The 20,144-nt window shown below is 43.1% G+C and overlaps 1 protein-coding gene across 3 annotated transcripts in view; it reads left to right on the forward strand.

The window, feature by feature from the left end:
• Nucleotides 1–1,806: 1,806 nt before the first annotated feature.
• STAB2 (stabilin 2) overlaps nucleotides 1,807–20,144 on the forward strand; it is a 126,300-nt gene continuing 107,962 nt past the window's right edge. For 2 of the 3 annotated variants that reach the window (XM_037067805.1, XM_037067806.1), the window contains exons 1-5: nucleotides 1,807–2,311; nucleotides 5,236–5,369; nucleotides 8,289–8,404; nucleotides 15,897–15,982; nucleotides 16,816–16,885. In XM_037067805.1, the coding sequence (XP_036923700.1) occupies nucleotides 2,234–2,311; nucleotides 5,236–5,369; nucleotides 8,289–8,404; nucleotides 15,897–15,982; nucleotides 16,816–16,885 (484 nt within the window). In that variant the 5' untranslated portion in view covers nucleotides 1,807–2,233. The remainder of the gene's footprint in view (nucleotides 2,312–5,235; nucleotides 5,370–8,288; nucleotides 8,405–15,896; nucleotides 15,983–16,815; nucleotides 16,886–20,144) is intronic. The other variant, XM_037067804.1, reaches the window with a different exon arrangement.

The raw sequence follows: 20,144 nt of genomic DNA on the forward strand, positions 1-20,144 counted from the left end.
ACCCTATTTCCCTAATACAGATCAACAGAGCACTAAATCCAGAGCTTGTTGGCTAGTTTGCAAGGGGGAAAAGCATCTCTTAGTGTTAAAAAATTGGCAAATAGTGTGTTAAGCAAAGTGGAACTGTCTTTCCTTGCTTTTGTTACATTAGGTTATACTGTAGGTCTTCTCAGAAACTTCAATAGGTAAGTGAGCGTGGCCAGTTAATAAGAAAGGAACATCAGAGGCAGACATTTCCAAATCACCTGATGAGAGAATTCTTCCTTCCCCAGCACCCCCTGCAGCATTTTCCAGAACTATTTCAAAAATGCAAGTATGAGTTCATTCTATTATTTCCCCAGGGATCTAAAATATTCTGAGCCTCAAATGTTTATCCAGGCCCTTCAAAGAAGAAAGAGTCAGAATGGAGCTTCCAAATGCTTTTTCTGGTGCATCAGTTAAAGTGACACAGCTGTGTAGCAGATAAACCTCAAACCCTTATTGGCTTCCCAGAATAATAGTTACCGTAATTTTGTCTCTTGCAACAGTTCCATGTGAGTAAAATCACTCAGGAAGCTTGAGAAAATACCTTTTCAGTTTTGCACACCCAAAAGTTTTGATTGGATGGTTCAGAGTAGGGCTGCACATCAAGGAATTATTTCTAATTTCTTAATATTTCTAAGTTCCTCCGGGACTGTAAATCATGGCTGAAACCCACGGAACCAAGGGAAGGTCAGGGCTTCCTCATTGGGCATCTTCCCATTCAGACCTCTGGGTGAACTTCTGAAAGCTGTCTGTATTGGACATTTCTGAGATTGTTGATCAGGGTAATGTAATGTTTCAAAAATTCTGAAAGAGAAAGGCTTGGCAGGGAAAGAAGTTGTCTTACCAAAACTAGTCTCCATAACTGCACGAGTCCCCCTGTTAAGTCAGGATCACGACATGTACCCTCCTGAGCCCACCCTGTTGATAAGCTCAGACTTTGTCCCTCCTGATACTTTCCCATCGCATCCGTGGGACCTGAGCACCACCTGCTATGTGTGTATGCACAACAGTTATTGTCTTAGGTAGTAGAGGGTAGGGGTTAAAGTCACACAATATGAAAACTGGATTCCCACCCACCAGTTATATAACCTTGGAGAAGCTGTCTAACCCCTCTGCCTCAGTTTCCTCATCTACAAAGTGGAGAGAATAATTATAAATATTTTATGAAATGCAGTGAGGATTAAACCAGTTAATCCATGGAGAGGCCTAGAATAATGACTAGCACATACTAAGTTTTCAACAAACGTTGGTTATTATTATTAGTTTTTATTATTGTCAAGTATAAGCCTCTGCTGTTGGTGGCCAGGGGTATAGAGATGATGAAGGTTATGCCCCTGTCCTTAAGGAATTCACAGTTGGGCATGGGAGGCAGACACACAGACATGAACTGTGATAGATGTGACTAGGCTATCATACTATTGTGTGCGTAATGCTAGGAGGGTTTCCAAGATGCTATTAGAGGGCAGGACAGGAAGGCTTCTCAGAGGAGGTGGCATTAGATCCTTAAAGAGGGGCCCTTGCAAGCTGAGACCTGTAGGCTCAGTCTTTTGTTTCTGAACTGACAAGGAAGATGAGAAAGGACAAGTCGAAAACCCACTGTTGACATCTGCAAAGAGACATTTCTTTGCAGTAGTTTGCCAACCACTCTAGGTGAGGCCACCACTAGTCTTCAAAGTCAAGGGCAGGGGCTTCTGCAACATTCCCTCCAGGGGATTGTACCCATTTATGGGCACTCCCACAGATACTGCCAGACAGCAAGCTTGGAGTTAGCCAGAAAGGGCTGCAGTCTTCCACGGCGTGGTTGTGGGAATGTTGGTGCATCTCTGGGTCCAGGAGCAGACAGGACCAGAGGCAGAACGGGCAGAACTGCAGGAGGCAGGGGCTTGTTCCCAGGAGTTTCACAAGGCACAAAAATTCCGCATCGTGTTTCTCCCTCAGCCCCTTCAGGATATCCTGTTATTCAGCCGGGGCGTATATGTCCAGTCGAGGTGGCCAGTGTCACTGCAACCCCTGGATTTGCCTGCGTCTTTCCTGTAGAGAGGCAGGTCCCACAAATCATCTGGTTCAGTCCAGGCAAAGGAGAGGGAAGGATTTAAAAACAGACACTGAAATGAGAAAGAATTCACTGGGAGATCATCAGACAAAGTTAAAATAGGGCAATAGTGCTGACAGGTGCCTGGCACGAAGAAGGAGCAAATATTTTCTCGCTATGCTACCAAATTTAATACTTCTGTTTCTTGGATTGGTTGTACAAAATTTCTGCTCGCCTCCGGAAACAACAGAGCAGGTAAGATGAGACTTCAGCCTTTTGATTTGCTCATTTTCAGGATGTATTCAAAAGCGTTTTGCTCTCCGACATTGTCACGGGTAGAGGGTACTATCTGGGCTCCGTGGAGTAAAGAAAAAGCTTCTGGAGGACAGGTTCTAGTGCAATGCCCCATCTTTCTGAAGGCATGCTAACCCAGCTGGTTATTTCTGTGCTAAAATGCTACTGTTGGCAATCTCTGATTTTGGTGCTCACATTCCTCCTTCCAAGGTGGATTTGGGTGTCCAGGGTTTTGTATGTGTGTGTGTTTTAATAGTCTCATCACTTCCCATTGCACCACTCAGAATGTAGAACAACAATGGTCGTGGAGAGATGTTCTGGGGAATTCCAGGTTGGGTGATACCTGGCTGAGAGATGCAGTATTACAAATGTAGTAGGTATTCCCCCTTCCACACTCCCAGGTTGTAGTAAAAGTACCCAGGGCACTTTACACCAGCACGCCAGCTTCTCAAGCTGGCTCACATGAGTTGTCATCATAAAGCAAGTTCAGTGTCAGATCTGCAACAAAGCCACCCTAAACGGGGTGTGGGGTGTGGGAGTCAGTCAAGAGATTTATTTAAAATGCACTTCCAAAGATATGGTTTCTGCTCTGTGAACAATAAACATGATTCTGAGTCTGTGCCCAGCAAATTTTTATCAACCCCAACTATACTTCAGTTGGCTGTAATCTAATAATATTTTTCACAGAAATATTTTTAAATGCCATAATGGTTACTCACTTCAGCTCTGAGGTTAGGTAGGGGTGAGTCTGAACGACGGTTTCATTTGTTTAGCGAATATTTCTGAGGATCAGTAATTTCTACTCCACAGCTTACTAGCTGTCCAACCCTCAGCAGGTTACTTAGTGTCTCTAAGCTTCAGCTTCTCCCCTGACAGTGCTCCGCAATCAGCAGTAATTGTCTTCCTCGCCATCACCCTCACTATCTGCATCATGTCTGCCGGCTGTAGTGCAGAAACCAGGTGTTGACTGACGCTTAAAGATGAGTTTGCTCTTCCAGAAGAGATCATATGAGAAGTGCAATGAGCCGTTCCATTTGAAAAGATCAGTTTGATGGCCAAGGGATTTGGGGAAAGAGAATATTAACTCTGGCCTACTAAGAAAGAAAAGGCAAAGTACTGTCATCCCATATACTTACCCATACGGGCAACCCTAGTGTAAAGACCATTCTCCTTTAAAAAATATAGATGTTCGTGACCATGAAAGGCGATTAATTGAAACTATATCTAAGGGTGGTTTTGTTACTACTCCATAAAGGCCATCCAGTGCTATTTTGGTTCCTAGTGACCATTAAATGAAAGCCACCTGAAAAAAAAAATAGGTTTTGTTTTTCTGTCCACCACTGTGGAGTACGCAGGGAAGAGAAATGGCCAACCAAGGAACCAGAAGACCTGGAATTTACAGTGTGGCCTTGGGCAGGTCAGTGAACCTCCCTCACCTCTGCGCTCCTCTCTAAGATGAGGATGATGCTACCTGCCTTACTGCTATTCAGGGCAGTCAAACCAAACATGATGTTGCCTTTGGAAGTATGCATAACCAGGAGCTGCTCTATAAACATGAGGTTTCTTTTTGTGCGGCCTTCACAGATTTCAATAAACATAAAAGTATTTATGATGTTCCCATGACCCCTAACATAGTGCTGGGCCAATGGGATGACAAAAAAACCCATAAAAGTGGTCATGTTTAAGTGGAGAGCAATGACAACAAGTGTGCTCTGTTGGCCAATCTCTGAGAAAAGGAAGAGAAATGGGTGTGGTTTTGTGTATACAGTGCTGTTAAACAGAGCCTTGAAACATTAGAGGTGTGAGTAGCCAAGGGGAGAGGAAAGAACATTTCTATCAGGAGAAGCAACAAAGCAAAACACAGAAATGGGGAGAGAGAAGTGGTATAGGAAGGAGCCCTTACTGCCTATGATACTCCAGCACTGAGCCAGGCAATTAGCCCATGTTACATCATTTAAATTTCTCAGTATCCTGGAGAGTGGTTATCAATATAGTCCCCTTACAGAGAATGGTGAAGACTAAGGGATTCATTCCAGATTGTGCAATTAACAAAATACTGAGCTTGAGTCCAAACTTAAGTCTTTTGACTCACAAGTTCAGTCTCTCATCATCGTACAGAGCTGCTTCTGTTTAAGTTTGTTGGGAAAATGGAGGAAATCTGGAAAAGGTGATGAAATTCATTTGGGAGGATCCACACCAGCAGCTTGGATAATAAGGGATCCTGAGACAGGGCCCAAATATGGCTGCATCGTTCATTGTAACAGTTCTCTGCAATATTAGCAAACCGTTGCTAATGTTTTCTAGTGTGTCTGATTTCCTACAATTCATTTGTTCGATCAACAAATAACTACTGTGCATTACTATGCACCAGACACTATTCTAGATGTTTCAGACAAAGCAGCAGAAGATAAAATAGGGAAAGACTGCTGCTCTCATGGAACCCACATTCTAGCTCGACTGTAATCAAAAGAATACAAACATCTTTGGAGCAGAAACTGTATGATCCATGGCATTTAACACCCAAACCAGCCTATGGTCCATCTATGGCCAATCAACCTTGAATGACCTGCCTTAACAATTTCATTTGAAAAGAGTGCTCTACAATATATTTCTCCATTTAGAGAAGTGGTATGTAGTGAGGTTACCTTGCCTTGCTGGCCTCTAGGCTTCAGATCAGGGTGGTACAAGCAGCCTCTGGCATAGCCATGGCAGACATTGCTTGTAGACCCCAACACTCTTTCTAAATAAGATTGAAAGCAGCCTGCCAGTCATTACTAATCAACCTCATTGTCATCCTTGTCATTCCATTGACGTAAAGTACTGGAGAAGATTGGCCAAGCAAGGCTCTGCTAATGGAACTTGATTTTTCTTTTATGTTTTCCTAGACAAACAGATGCGATAAGAAGTCTCTGCTCATCATTAGGACTGAGTGCCAATCTTGCTCACTCAACTCAAGAATGAAGTGCCCCGATGGTTACACCAAGGTTACCAATGGCTCCGTAGGGGTTCGAGATTGCAGGTACTCATCATGAGAAAATAGAGGTGCTCAAATTTTGAAACTCAAGGGATGGTGAATCCAAACAGAAACCTCTTGCCTCAAAAACTGCAAAGCATTTCCATGATTTTCTCTTTTTCCAAGACTGCATTGAGTCCAAACTTAGGTAATGCAAAACTATGACCTTAAGTCTAAAACTGGTATTATTATAGATTCACATTTTTTTAAGATTTTATTTATTTATTTACCTTTAGAGGGGAAGAGGAGAGGGAGAGAAACATCAATGTATGGTTGCCTTTTGTGCATCCCCNTCTAAATAAGATTGAAAGCAGCCTGCCAGTCATTACTAATCAACCTCATTGTCATCCTTGTCATTCCATTGACGTAAAGTACTGGAGAAGATTGGCCAAGCAAGGCTCTGCTAATGGAACTTGATTTTTCTTTTATGTTTTCCTAGACAAACAGATGCGATAAGAAGTCTCTGCTCATCATTAGGACTGAGTGCCAATCTTGCTCACTCAACTCAAGAATGAAGTGCCCCGATGGTTACACCAAGGTTACCAATGGCTCCGTAGGGGTTCGAGATTGCAGGTACTCATCATGAGAAAATAGAGGTGCTCAAATTTTGAAACTCAAGGGATGGTGAATCCAAACAGAAACCTCTTGCCTCAAAAACTGCAAAGCATTTCCATGATTTTCTCTTTTTCTAAGACTGCATTGAGTCCAAACTTAGGTAATTCAAAACTATGACCTTAAGTCTAAAACTGGTATTATTATAGATTCACATTTTTTTAAAGATTTTATTTATTTATTTGCCTTTAGAGGGGAAGGGGAGAGGGAGAGAAACATCAATGTATGGTTGCCTTTTGTGCGTCCCCTGCTGGGAGTTGGCCTGCAGGGAACTAGATTCACATTTTAATATAAAATGGACTATATTTCATGGTACAGAAACATTATTCCTTCGTTTTGCCCTTCTTTAGTTTGAAAATCTGGGTTTAGTATTACTGGAAAAGGGTTCTAGGCAGAACATATCAAAAAGCCTTGTTGGGTCCAATAGTCTTACTAACTAGCCAGGACCCTGGTACCAATTAGAACCCAAAGAAGGGAGACAACTGAATTACAGCTGTGTTGCATTTTATGTGAGTACTGCATTCCTGAAATCCCCTTAAGATTCAAAACTCTCGGGATTCAAGACTAATCCTGGCAAAGGATGACAAGCCATTCCTCTCACCAGCTAATGGATGCAGCCATGTAGTTCAAGTGCACAGTATTTTTTTCATTTACTCAGTCCTACTAATTTAAAAATTAGGCAGCCCTCAGTGAGTTTCATTTTTAAGTCAGGGACGAAGAATAAGTATGATTTCTTACTTTGCACAAAATGAAACCTTGACACTGCCATACCACATGACTTTAAATTCATGTTTGCTTAATGCAGCTGCACCATATTCTAAACCCAAGTCATCATTTTTAATAGGGGTCTCCCAACACTAACTGGCCTAGAATTGGCACGCATATGTGGCAGTTGACCACTCAGTTACCAAAGTAGGTGCACATTTGCAACTAGTTTCTTTTAGAAAGCATGTCAGAAAGACTTAGGGTTCAAGTTGAAAGTACATGGTGGCTTTGGTGAGAACTTTTTTGTACTGGTTACTTTTTTTCATGGCCAAGGTTGGCACTTGGTTATGACCTACCCCACTCTACCCTAAACACATGCATGTGCATGAGAATAAGATTCTCACAGAGAATCTCACACAGAATAAGATTCGTAGATTAGTGCACTCATGTTCTCTGTTTCAGTACTGAAGATTTTGATTTATCATTCATTTACACTGAAACAACCCCAAGACTGGTTCTGGAGGGAATGTTTGGTTCTGCCCTTGCATCTCTCTTTTGCAGTCTTTATAAAGAGGTGTCCCTGCTAGGGTTCTCTGACAATTTCAGAGAAATTGTCAACTGTTTATTCAACCTGACTGCCCATAAAGCCGTTAGCTGTGTGATTCATCAGCTACACAACAGGCACTGGTTTAGGAGTACAACCTTGAACTCACCTGAACACTACTAGTAACAGCCCAGTTGAAAGAAACAATATTTGTGGAGGATAATCTCTAGAAACACTGAAGTCAAATTCCACAATAAGCCATCCATGCAGAGATCCCTGTAAATAGACAATAATGTTTAGCCTCTATAGAATGGCTATTCCAGAACTGTACCTCAGATGGTACAAAAACTGTTCTAAGGAACTCATCATTGGATTTCCCTCAAGAAAAATGTGGCAGCCCTGGCTGGTGTAGCTCAGTGGATTGAGCGCGGGCCTGCAAACCACACAATCGCAGTTCGATTCCCAGCCAGGGCACATGCCTGGGTTGCAGGCCAGTTCCCAGCAGGCGACCCACGAGAGGCAACCATACACTGATGTTTCTCTCCCTTTCTCCTTCCCTTTCCCTCTAAAGATAAATAAATAAAATCTGAAAAAAAAGAGAAAAATGTGGCAGATGTTGCTCACTACATTACACCACCTCTGCCAGAAATTTCTACATCTACGGTATCCTGAGCAGTTGGTTCGATTTAAATTCATGGATCCTGTGCACCACACAACTCATGACTTTTCTCTTCCTGTATTGGTGCCTAGGACACTCGGTCACAAGTGTGAAGTCCACTTGTACCACGTACCTAGAACCTAACATCCTTTTTTGTGTGTTCTAACTTCACTTCTGACATTGTTTTAGATATGTCACCCCTGTTTTCTTTGTGGCCTGGTTTTGTCATCTATCTCCTACAATTAAAGATAAATCACGATTGTTTTTTCTAACTTTTGTGTTCAATGTGCGTACATATTTTTAAATAGAGGTGAGTGTAAAGACCTAAAAAAAGGTAGGGCAATTCCACTGCCCAGAGTTAACACCTTGCTCTGATAATGGGTTATGTCTCGCTTTCCCCTTCAAGGTACTCCCTTGAGATCAGGTCATACTCTCTGTCTGTCCCTGGGTGCCGTCACATCTGCAGGAAGGACTACCTCCAGCCTCAGTGCTGTCCAGGCTACTGGGGCCCCGACTGCCTGGGTGAGTGGCAAATGCTTTGTCTTGGATTTGGAGACTTCCTTCTCAGTGTCCTATCTGACGGAAAATTGAGAGGAAGGAAACTTGATAAAAGGAAAATGGCAGCATCTAGAAAGTCACAGTCCTGTCTGTATGTAGAGAAAAATCTTTCTTGCCCTCTCAGCTTTTCTAAAGAAATCTATTTTCCTCCAGTTAGGGATTTGTTTTTGAGAGAATTCCTTTATGATTCAGCAAAAGGGACAATTGAAAGGCTATCCATTATCATAACAAAGAATAACTGACGATAGAGAAGGAGCAAGAATGCTGGATTTTAATGACCCCAAACACAATTTTCTGTAAGAAGTTTTATGACAATATCTCAAAGGCTGTAGTTATTGTTTGGCAATTAAAATAATCATTCATTCCCAGTCAGGGCACATGCTTGGGTTGCAAGCCAGTTTCCTGCAGGGGCCAGTTCCCTGCAGGGGATGCACAAGAAGCAACCATACATTGGTGTTTCTTTCCTCTCTCCTTCCCTTCCCCTCTAAAAAGATAAATAAATAAAATATTTTTAAAAAAAAGAAAAATGATCATTCAACCTTCTAAAAATTGAAGTTTTAGGGTGCAATGAAAAACTCTATAATGACCAGTTTCCACTGTAAGAAAAACTAGCCAAATCTGAGTCAATATTATAGTTAGACTTCTGTGGTCAAGCATAGCATTTGCTCTATGAAATTGAACTTCTATCCCGATTATAGATGTTTACACTCAAGTAGTGACTGCGTCCTGGCTGTGACATACAAATTGTGTGAGATCCCTCTTTTTTCTCAGATAGTAAAAAATCAGGTATTTTAATTCACAAACTTACTCTTCGTTACATTTCATATTCTAAAATGTAATGAAAATATGTCAGGTATGCACTTAAGGGACGAGATTGGTTCTCTTTAGCTTTTTTCTGATTAAAATAATATAAGCAAATTGTACACAGCTTTTGAAGAAAAGTACAAAGAAAAATAGCAAACTTGTATTTTGCCACACCTAGGAAGCCCTAAATATTTTGGTTTATTTTCCTGATCTTTTACTTCGTATATGGCTTCTAAATCATTGAGCCTACAGTGTATGCATAATGTTGTCACTGGTTTCTTTGTCTAACTAGTGATGAAATGACTGATCTTCCATTTACTCGACATTGCTGTTATTAGTTACTAGAGAGGGCCATGGCCTATATTATCTGATTTAATTCTTAAAACAAATCTTTGAGTTAGACATTCCTATCTCCATTTTGCATCTGATGAATCAGATATTTGAAGATTGTTTCTTGCCAGTTTCCTTTGAGTTTTTAGGTGATCATGCAAATTCAAGTTCAGGGCTGCTGGCACCCAACTTGCCACGGTGGAGGTGGGGTTAGTATCCTCCAAGTGGTTTTTTTAATTTCTCTTTTGACTGGTACTCCCTTCAGACCCCCAGCCAATGCCTGGATTATGCTCCTTTCCTGGACCTGGAAAGGTCAGGGTTTGGGGTTTAGGGTATCCTGGGTCTTCTCTCAGTTTACTGCTCTGCTAGGTGTCATCTCAGCATATTGACACCATGTGTTTCTTCGAGTTTATTAGGCCAAAATCAAGTGATTAACCCAGACTTCCAGATTTTGAGAATTGTTTTAGTATCACTGTGGTCATATCACATCCCATTTTTATAGACACCCTCATGTAATAGAAAGCTCTCTTAGATTTCCTTTTCTCTTTCTAACCCACAAAAACTAATCTGATGCTAAGTTATTGATTAGACACATCGCAGAGAAGAAAGGCTTTGTTCAGCCTTAAAAGTCAGCATGTTCAACAGCATGAATGACAGGCAGACCACGGCCAGGAGAGAAAAGGAATTCTGAGTCTGTTAGCAAGTGTTAGGTTTTAACCCAATTCCATTATTACTGGTTTGGACAAGTTATTTCCTGCTCATGCCTCAGTCTCCTTAGCTGTCAATGGTGGTAAAAAGTCTTACTTTACAAAAATATAATAGAGACTCTAAAACACTGATGTAAGTAAAAATATTAGACAACATGTATGACACTAAGAAGATACTTTATAAAAATGTTATGAATAAATGAATGCATGAACACAGTCAAAATAGACCTCTAATAATGAAAGGCAAACAAAATGACATCCTTTCCCCAGGACCTTTTATTTATTTTTAAATATGTATTACTAATTATGCTATTACAGTTGTCCCATTTTCCCCCCTTCATTCCCCTGTGCCCTACACACCCCCTTCCATCCACATTTTTCCCACTTAGTTCACGCCCATGTGTCACACATATAAGTTCTTTGGCTTCTCCATTTCCTATATTATTCTTAACCTCCCCCTGTCTATTTTCTACCTACAGCAGTGGATAACTCAGAAAACATGAGCAGACAAGCAGGATTCAAAGTCTTTCATACCACCACTATGAGCTAGGGACAAATGTGACACCTAAGATCTCACACCTAAGATCGAAGGAGTCTTAGAGGATTTCTTAAAGATGCGGTCATTTCCTTCTGATAGGTCTCAAAGCCATTGCCGCAAAACACGTGAAAACCAAGGCTTGGACATTCCTTCTGCTGTCCTCTTGTTGGTGCAAAAGTGTACTCCCCTTTATCTTTGTCTTCCAAACACACTAAATGTCTCAAAAGGCTTCCTTCCTTTGGTTCAGGAAAGAGATAAGTCTTCTACTGGGCTGTGTGTTTCAGTTCTCACTCACATTTATGGTGATGACAGGAGAGACCTTGCCTATCTCATTACATTTCCTCCAGGATAAGGCCATTCGGAACTGCTGACATGTGTCCATCCTTCTTTCTGAGGAAGCACAAGCTCTGGAATAGTCTTCTTTCCAAGGCAAGAGCAGCCTCCACTTCCCTTTTAGTGCTCTGGGATATACATTCATACGCTACACCTCTGGGTTACTTTTTACATTATCTTAATAGTACCTTATTCAAATTAGAAAATAACTCTCTGATCTGTTCAGAAAACACAATGAGAAAAAACGACTCATCATCTTCTAAAATGACTGCCTAGGGAATGCAGTCAATAATATTGCAATAACAGTGTATGGTGTCGGGTGGGTACTAGACTTATGAGGGCGACCACTTCCCAAGTTATAGAAATGTCTAATGACTGGGGTGTACACCTGGACCTAGTATGGCAGATGGACTGTAATTGTTGAAAAATAAAAATGATTAAAATGCTTATTCTTCAGAAGTAAGATGTGTCTTCTAAAGAAAATTACATAGCACCAATAAGTAAAATAAAGAAGATAAATATCAATGAGCTTCCAAAGACATCTACTACTAAACTGTTGATCAATTTGTAGAGTGATATACAGCTGTGGCTTGAAGGTACAGAAACCCAAATTTAATATCTGCTCAACAATTTATAAGCTCCATTACTCTTGATCAATTGACTTTACCAAACTAGGTCTCACTTTTACCATCTGCATAACTAGCATTTGGCAATGCTAATTAGTATGTTTTTGTGAAGACAAAAAAAATAGCTATTACTATTAACTGTTGTTATTATTACTATTGTTATTACCCTTTGCTATTATTTGTTTGAGGTATAACAATTTGTAGACCTCCACACTGCTTTTATTTAAAATACCATACTTTTAATATGCTTTTAGGTAATTTTTCATTTTCATTTAACTGTGTATTTTGAAATTTTTCTATGCCAATAGAAGTGGCTCCGTGACACTTTTTTTGGATGACTCTATAGTAAATGCTTCATGGCCTACATGTTCTATCGTTTAGTTAGCAAACACCTTATTTTGAACATTTATTTCCAATATTCCGTTTGTTAAATGAAACTCCAATACACATCTTCATAGCCAAAAAGAAAAAAAGGAAGACAAAGGCATGAATTCTCACTTGAGGAAAAAAAAATATTGTTCTGACCTAACAAAGGTGTTTCTACCCATTTTAAATGTGCTCACCCCTCATTAAAACTTGTTCTGCTTTATCGGCTGTGCATCTGGAAGTCTTTTCTCATTAGCACAAAAGCATACTTCTAACCCTGGGAGTGACTACAGTTAAACGACCAATTTCTATTTAAGATGAAACAGATTTCTTATTCGAACGTGCCAGTTCTTTTCCTTCCACCATTGACATTAGTGGATGCATGCTACAACTCAAAGTAATGGGAAAGGAATGTGGGAAAACAATCTGACTGTTTCAGAAGGAAATGACCTTAATTCTACTTTCTGAGGTCAGTGCCATCGAACTATGCACACTTGTTTTTTGTATCGTGTTATTGGCATTTTCAGACCACTTTTTCTTTCCTGTTGTCTGTTCCTGGCCATTCACTGCACAGGTTGCAAATAACAGACAAAAGAGATCTGAACCCATTCTTTTAGGCAGGTCCTTTTTGGCTTTGAGTAACAAATAACGCTGAGCTTACATAAGGAACCTAATTTCACATCAGTTTCCCAGACAGGTAGTTTGAACCAGAGATTTAAATGGAGTGGCAGAACATATTCTCTGCCTTTCTGTGAGCCAAGTTTTTTAACAAAAGTGGTGACACAGAGTAGGCACCTCCAGGGATCCTTGAGAGATAAAGTTACAGGGAGGTCCTTGGCCTCTTGCTGGCCAGGAAGCTTATTATCTTCTTTTAAAGAAACAGGCAGCTGATGATTTGCTGACTGTTTATAATGGGTAAGCCCCCTGCGTGCAGAAAGTCATAAGCAAGAGACCACCAGAGTAGCAGTGACCGAAGGGAAATGCGATAACAACCTAAAATAGCCTTATCAGCTCCTTGGGCCTCACGGTGTCTCAGAAACATGCCCTTGTAGCAAAGTCTGCAATTTCTCTTTCAAGTGTGGTTGCTGAGTTGCCCCTTGTACCATCTTTTTTCTTCATGGGAACCTGAGGTGATAACAAATGATTTGAGAAGCAGGGAAGAAACTCACACTTTCGCATAAAAACTTTTGCCTTCTCCCTGTCTGGGACAATTGACATGAATTGTTCCACATACCCCGTGGTTTACCAGCATTAATGTCCAGTAAAATTACTATCAAGCCTGTGAAAATGCATATTCCAGCGTTTTACACCCAGAAATCCCCATATGATAGGTGTGAAAGGCTGAATCTGGCATAAAAGTGTAATGAGTTATGATTGACCAATAGGGCGAATATGGGCTGAAATCCAGCCCATCCTTGGCTAACCAAGCCATACACTCTGGTGTGGCTAGTCCACCCCAGGGAATGATCATCTCTTGATTTTAGCTTCATCTTCTTGCCAAGCTTAGTATCTGTGGGGATATGGGGGAAAGGGCAGTAGGGTGGGGGAGCACTTTCTAATTTGCACAAAGGCTGTCTATGCCCTGGTGGATTAGCCGAGGTCCCGGGCAAAGCAGATTCCAAGACACGGCTAGAGCTGCAAGAGAGTAGTGAAAAGAAGCGCCTGTGAGGTCAAGTGAGAAGGAAGCCAGGAGACACATGGGAGCCAGCAGACATGTGTGAATAAGGGAGGGAGCCAAGGAGGGTTGGATGGAAGAGTCTCAGACTACATGCAGTTCTTAAAAAATAATAATAATAATCAGGGGAGCTGATGGGGTTTCCTCCAGCCAAAGTCACCCAACAGAGGAGTCCCCCATCTTGCAGGAAGAGTCCCGCCTTGGTACCCCTGCCGTGCTCAGTCACGGCTGGAGGCAGCCATGGGAATTGTGGTCTGGTGAGCAGAATGCTGTATTTCAGAAAAATCTTGCTCCCACCACAGAGATCAGAGAGGTGCTTTTTCATAGCTCCTGTTCCTGCAGAGAAAGGCCTTCGGAATCTGCCCTCGGGCAATCCCCACTCCCAGAGGGTTAGACCCAGATGGTTCAGTCCCTTAGAGGAACTCCTGCCTATGGTTTTTTTTTGTTTTGTTTTGTTTTTTGGTTTTTTTTAAGAAGAAAGGCTTGCTAACTGTCTCCTAAAGAAAAAGGACACAGTGTCACAATCTTGGAAGCTGGGATGGGGGAAGCTCCCCAGTTCCTCAGGGACCAGCATAGAATATGATTATATTCTCAATAGATGACTTTGACCTGTTTTTCTCTCTGTATATTGCACAAAGCATGGGCTGAGTGTAAGGGACACCCACATGGTGGCCTCAGAGGAGGCATCTGGGAGAGCATCTTTGTGTGTGGGAAGGGCACAGGCAAGATGTGGAGGGAAGGGCATGTCTGGGGTAGTCTGCCGGGGTGGACAGAAAGGATGCGAGACAGGCTGCAGCACAGAGGAGACTGGCATTGCCTGCAAAAGTAAAAATGCCTGGAAGGGCATTTCTGCGAGGTGGCGCTGATTTCTGAGTGCCAGGGTAGAGGACGCTCTGTGTCCCTCTGAGCCAGCCCAGAGGCAGGCTGGGGGTCTCTCAGAGAGCCCCTTGCATGCCTAGCCCCAGGGAGAAGCACCGGGGCCAAGAGAAGGAACAGTGGCAGAAATGTCGCCTCTCTATCTCTCTGCCCTGCCCAGAGTTGGGTCTGGTTTCCAAAATACCATCTTAGCCCAAGTAGAACCTAACAGCAGAGGAACTGGGACAAGAGCCATTTGGTGGCCAATGATTTCTGGAAACGCTCTCTTGGCACCTCGTGTCCTCCATTGAGAACTCAAGTGCTTCTGTTGGTTTTCAGATGAACCTTAAAGTGCTACCTGGTCCCTGCTTGGTGAGGCCCCCTCCTTAGCTCTTCATCCTCACCTCCTCCTGCTCTTTTTAAGATAAAGACCACAGTCGTTAACAAGGCCCTTCCTTAACGATCCGGCTGTTGCCCTCTGTTAAGACCAGCTCTAGGTCATCAGGGCCATGCAGGATTAGGTTGTTTTTGGTAAATGTCGGTAACCTCCAGGAAATGGAATGGTGAGAGTTCTTGGTCGACTGCCCCCAACAACCCCCATCCCAGTTTTTAAACCAGTATTTATTTCATTGTCTGTGAATCCATGACTCACTCCTCACTAGACCGGCAGGATCATGGAAATAGAGACCAGGTCTGTGTGCTCACCTTGTGTATGCAGGACCTTATTTGGTCCTGATTCAAACAGGTGCCCGATAATTTATTTTCTGAGTGCTGTTGCCTGTTATACTGCCACTCTCAAAGAACCGGAACTGGAGAAGGCTGACAGTATCCATTCTAACACCTCCCTTTAATTGGGTGCCTGCTATTTCCAGTCCCTATTACAACCTGCCAGGATGAGCAACACTAGAACCGAATCTCAGAGCCAGGCATTGACTTTCCCAAAGGAATGCAGAAGATACATGGGCTAGAAAACTTGTGGCGTGGGAGAGATTCGAACAAAGATCTTTGTTGATGGGATAGATGCAGAGGGCGGGTAGGGAGGCGGACTCATGCAGTAGAAAGGGGGCCACTGGCCAGGTAGGTGACTTCGGGCACGTCCCTGTACTACTCTGGGCCTCAGTTTCCTCATCTAGAATGTGGCGCGTAGGAGGTGCTGAATGCACCCTTGCAGGATGCGTGTGTGCCATCACAAATGAATGACTCTGAGCCCTTTGGTCCCTAGAGTGCCCGGGAGGCGCACAATCCCCCTGCAGTGGCAGGGGCAGCTGTGCCGAAGGCATGGAAGGAAACGGAAGCTGCTCATGCCAAGTAAGTTCAGAAATGTGTTCTTCTCCCTAACTCTGCTCCCTCTCTTACCTTTGTCCCTCCTTACATGTACACACACAGTAGATGGAGTGTCTAGGAAATGATACTAGTAGAAGAAAGAAAAAGTAAGCAATCTACGACAAAATGACATCTCAGAGGCTGGGGGCTTTAGACTTAGTTAACTGCTCAGACTTAAGTATATCCATCTGTAAAATGGGTTTGATAATACCCCGTGTGCTTACATTTGTTGAAAAGTGAAATGAGGTCACGCATGTGAAAATACTTTGTGACACCCTACAGGGCTATAGAAACTCCTCCTGTTAAGGATGATTGATAATCACCGCTGTTAGCCAACTGCTCTCGGCGATGTCCACAGCTCCTGCTGGCAAGTGCCGGGCCTGCCAGTTGAAGGGTTGCTTTTTTATCCCATGAAAGTGACTTTTTGCAAGTTTTAAGCCTTTGGTAAAATACAAAGAAATCCTTCTGAAAATGAGCTCAACTGTCTTTAGAAATGCAACACTGAGTTTTCATTTCAGCCTTGGGTGAAATTCTGTTGTGGCTGATACCACTCACTCTGTATTTATATCTTTGGGTTGACAAAGCAGCTTTCTTATGAGGAGCTCTGAATGATGCAGGAATTAAGGTACACATTATAACAGAAAAACAGCAAAGAATACAGGAAATGCATAAAGAAGGAGCTTCAGGATAGGCACAGAGGAAAGGTATATTTGAGAAACAAAGCCTGACCAGGCCACCAGTGAGAAAGAAATCCATGGGCCTCCTGAGTGATGTTGGTCACTTGGGGTCTAATAGCACCTCCCTGGGGTGTTTTGCAGGAAGGGTTCGGCGGGACAGCCTGTGAAACCTGTGCTCATGACAACTTATTTGGACCCAGCTGCGCAGAAGGTATGTCTGATGTTTGTGCGATCCAGCAGGGCATTTGGAGAGATCGAAAGTCAAACGTGGCTTACAGATCCAAAGACCCCAGAAAGACTGTTTGTTGGGGCATGGGGGTCGGTAAACGCTGAACAGCTATGTATAACCATGTCTACAAAGAGTTGACGACAACTCTGGTAAACTGCAGTTCTTGAAAAAAGAGACAGTGCTTTCTGTGGTTTTCAGCACGTGCAGTCAGCTCTGCACCAATAACACTTCTGGGAAACGTGGGGGCCTGCAAGTCCACCCCTCCAGACTCCAGGATCCAACATCCCCCATTCTCTGCCTCTTCAGCTTCTCCCTGAGGTCTTTCCAGATTCTGGTCTCAGCAGTGATGTTATCCCCAGGGGCCTTCCCCTCTACCACCTGTCACACCGCATGCTACTCTGTCCCTCCCTTTGGGGAGTTCACAAATAAAGGATCCGTGATTGCCGGCTCCATTTTGCAGGTTAAACAAACAAGCAAACACACCCGACACTGGTTTGTCTATTCTTTTATGTTTCTTTCCCCCTTCCCCCTAGAAGGAGACCCTGAAACAAGATTCCAGTACAAGCAGCATGTTTGGGAGGTGACCCTGGGCACACTAAGAAAGGAAATAAGGGTGTGCTGTCAAGTCAGAGACCGGTGTGACAACCAGAGCCTGGTGCCCTGGGGACTCTAAAGTCTGTGTCCAGCACACCTCAGAGTCTTCTCACCAGAGGGGACGGGGCACCACAGTGTGGCAGGCAGAATAAATGACCCCCCCAAAAAATGTATGTCCGCATCCTCATCCCTTGGACCTGAGAAGGCATTACCTTACCTGGCAAGGGGAATTAAGGTTGCTCTTCAGCTGACCTTGAGATGGAGTTCCCTGGACTGTCCAGGTGGGTCCTGTATAATGACAGGGTTCTGGAACATGGAGGAAGGAAGGGGAGGAAGAAGATACAATGTTGGAGTGATGAGATGTGAGGAGGATCCCCCACCCCCACTAGCTTTGAAGATGAGAGGGGCCAGGCACCAAGCAGTGCAGGCAGCCTCTCTCTAGAAACCGAAAAAGGCAAGCAAACATTTTTCTCCCTCCAGAAAGGAACATGACCCTGGCACCTTGATTTTAGGATAGGAATTTTGGATTTCTGACCTCCAGAAATGTAAGACAATAAATCTGTGTTGTTTTAACATCAGGTTTGGGGTAATTTGTTACGGCAGCATTAGGAAGCTAATACATGCAGTCATGGGTGGGGGAGTTGTCCTTTCCCTGGCCCTTTCAGCCCCCAGTGCGCATCCAGGTGGCACAGACTTCCTAGAAGCATTTCCAGGCTAGAATGTGCAGAATTGGCAAGACCTAGAAAATGTGCATATGGTAGGGACCGTGTCGGCCAGGACCATAGTCCTCCAGAAAGGATATATCCGGTGGCCTTTCTTGAACACCAGCTTGGTTTCGGAATTTATGGAAAAATCCAATTCAATAGATACTGCATTGATTCAAATTTTCTTGAAGAAACCCTGCACGTACACATGGACACCTCATCCTCATAAGTGTGCACACTCCGTGATAAGTTTTATCTGCAAGACCAGAGGTGTGGTCTCATTCAAATAGTCCTTGGGTTCTTTGAAGACAGACCCCTGTATACTTCTTTATCTCCAGTGCCTCCCACAGTGCTGTCTGTGGGTGCAGTAGATGCTCAGTCCACTTTTGTTGGCTGGGTGAGTGAGTCAGTGAGTGAGTGAAAGAATGACTGATCCAATTTGCTCCAGCCGTGTTGACCTAACTCCAGACCACGGTTCTGAGAGGCAGCCTACAGGGCCCCAGCTTTAGACTCAAGCAGGTTTCAGTCCCAAGGCTGCTAATTGTGGGAACCTTAAGTTTACAAGCACTTTCTATGTCTGTGTTTTCGTCTGCAAAAACAGAAATAATATTGTCTTCTTTGGGATTACTGTGGGGATTTAATGAGATCATCAGTGCAAGGTAAATGTTAGCAATTACTAATATTACCTATTATTCCCTAGTGGCCCCAATCTTAGGACTTATATTCATCCAGCATTCCGTAAATGTTTATTATTTTGTAAAAGTGTTAGCAAAAGCAAATTTAAAAGAGATGTTGGTAGTCTGCATAGTTTAAAGATTATATATTATAGTAAAGAACATTAAAATATCAACTGTTTAGAAATTACATGTTTCCTAAATTGGCCCTTCCCTACCATAGTACTGGAATTTAAATCCCATATTTTAAATAAATATTAAAATTGAAAGGCAGAAAGATAGCATCTAGCATTGCTTACTTCCCAAGAAGCCAAGCCCTTGCTCTGGGATGAAAATTTAGAAAGAAGGGGAGTCCACACTGCCCCCAAAAAACTGGTGTTGGCTGCCAGTGAGCGCAGATGTACGTGGAGAATCCAAACCTTTCTAAATGACGTGGCATTTATTCACACTTATTTGTGCCATGGAGAAAGGAAAGGTGAAAGGGAGAGAGATGGTACAGAAACCTAAACTGATAAGAAAATTGGAAACCTAAACTGAGAGTCGAGAGAAAAAATTCCAAACCCTAGTTCCCAGCAGAACCTCATGCGGTGATGTGGTCTGGGCTGTCCCACAGTGCTCCAGGTCACCTGTGGCCGCTGAGGGCCTGAAATGTGGCCGGTGCACCTGAGGAACTGGATTTTAAATTTGACTTCGATATACTTCATTTAAGTTTAAATAGCCACGCCTGGCCAGTGGCTACCATATGGGATTGCTCAGCACTAGAACAGGCTTTGAAATCAGACTGGCCTGAGTTTGAAATCAGCAGCTGTGTGCCCTGGAGCAAGCTATTTAACCTCTCTGAGCCTTCCTCATCTGCAAGGAGGGGACAGTAACACCTGCCTCACAAGGCTGACGCAGTAGCCAAGCTCTTAGCACCATGGCATAAGCACTCAATTAACAAAAGCAAGTATCAAGTGAGGACAAAGGCAATCCAACAGTAGGGTGAACACTTATTCACCTATGAATGGATGGATGGATGGATGGATGGATGGATGGCTGAGTGATGGCTGGTCATTGCCTATTGGCAAGCATTGGGGAGCTTGCAAATTTTTTCAGCTGGGCATCCACTGGGTGCCAGTGTTGTCTCATCCAGTGGGGAGTTGGTCCCTCAGAGGTGGCCATTCTGCCTGTAAGTAGGACAGCTCTATTAGCTGCAGTCTATTTTTAGTGCTGGCTTGAACCTGCTGCTGGAGCATTCTCTTACCCAACCGGTGATTAATTTAGACACGA

The sequence above is a fragment of the Sturnira hondurensis genome, unplaced genomic scaffold (assembly GCF_014824575.4).
Source record: "Sturnira hondurensis isolate 20B ecotype Veracruz unplaced genomic scaffold, ASM1482457v3 Scaffold0017436, whole genome shotgun sequence".
Taxonomy (NCBI): domain Eukaryota; kingdom Metazoa; phylum Chordata; class Mammalia; order Chiroptera; family Phyllostomidae; genus Sturnira; species Sturnira hondurensis.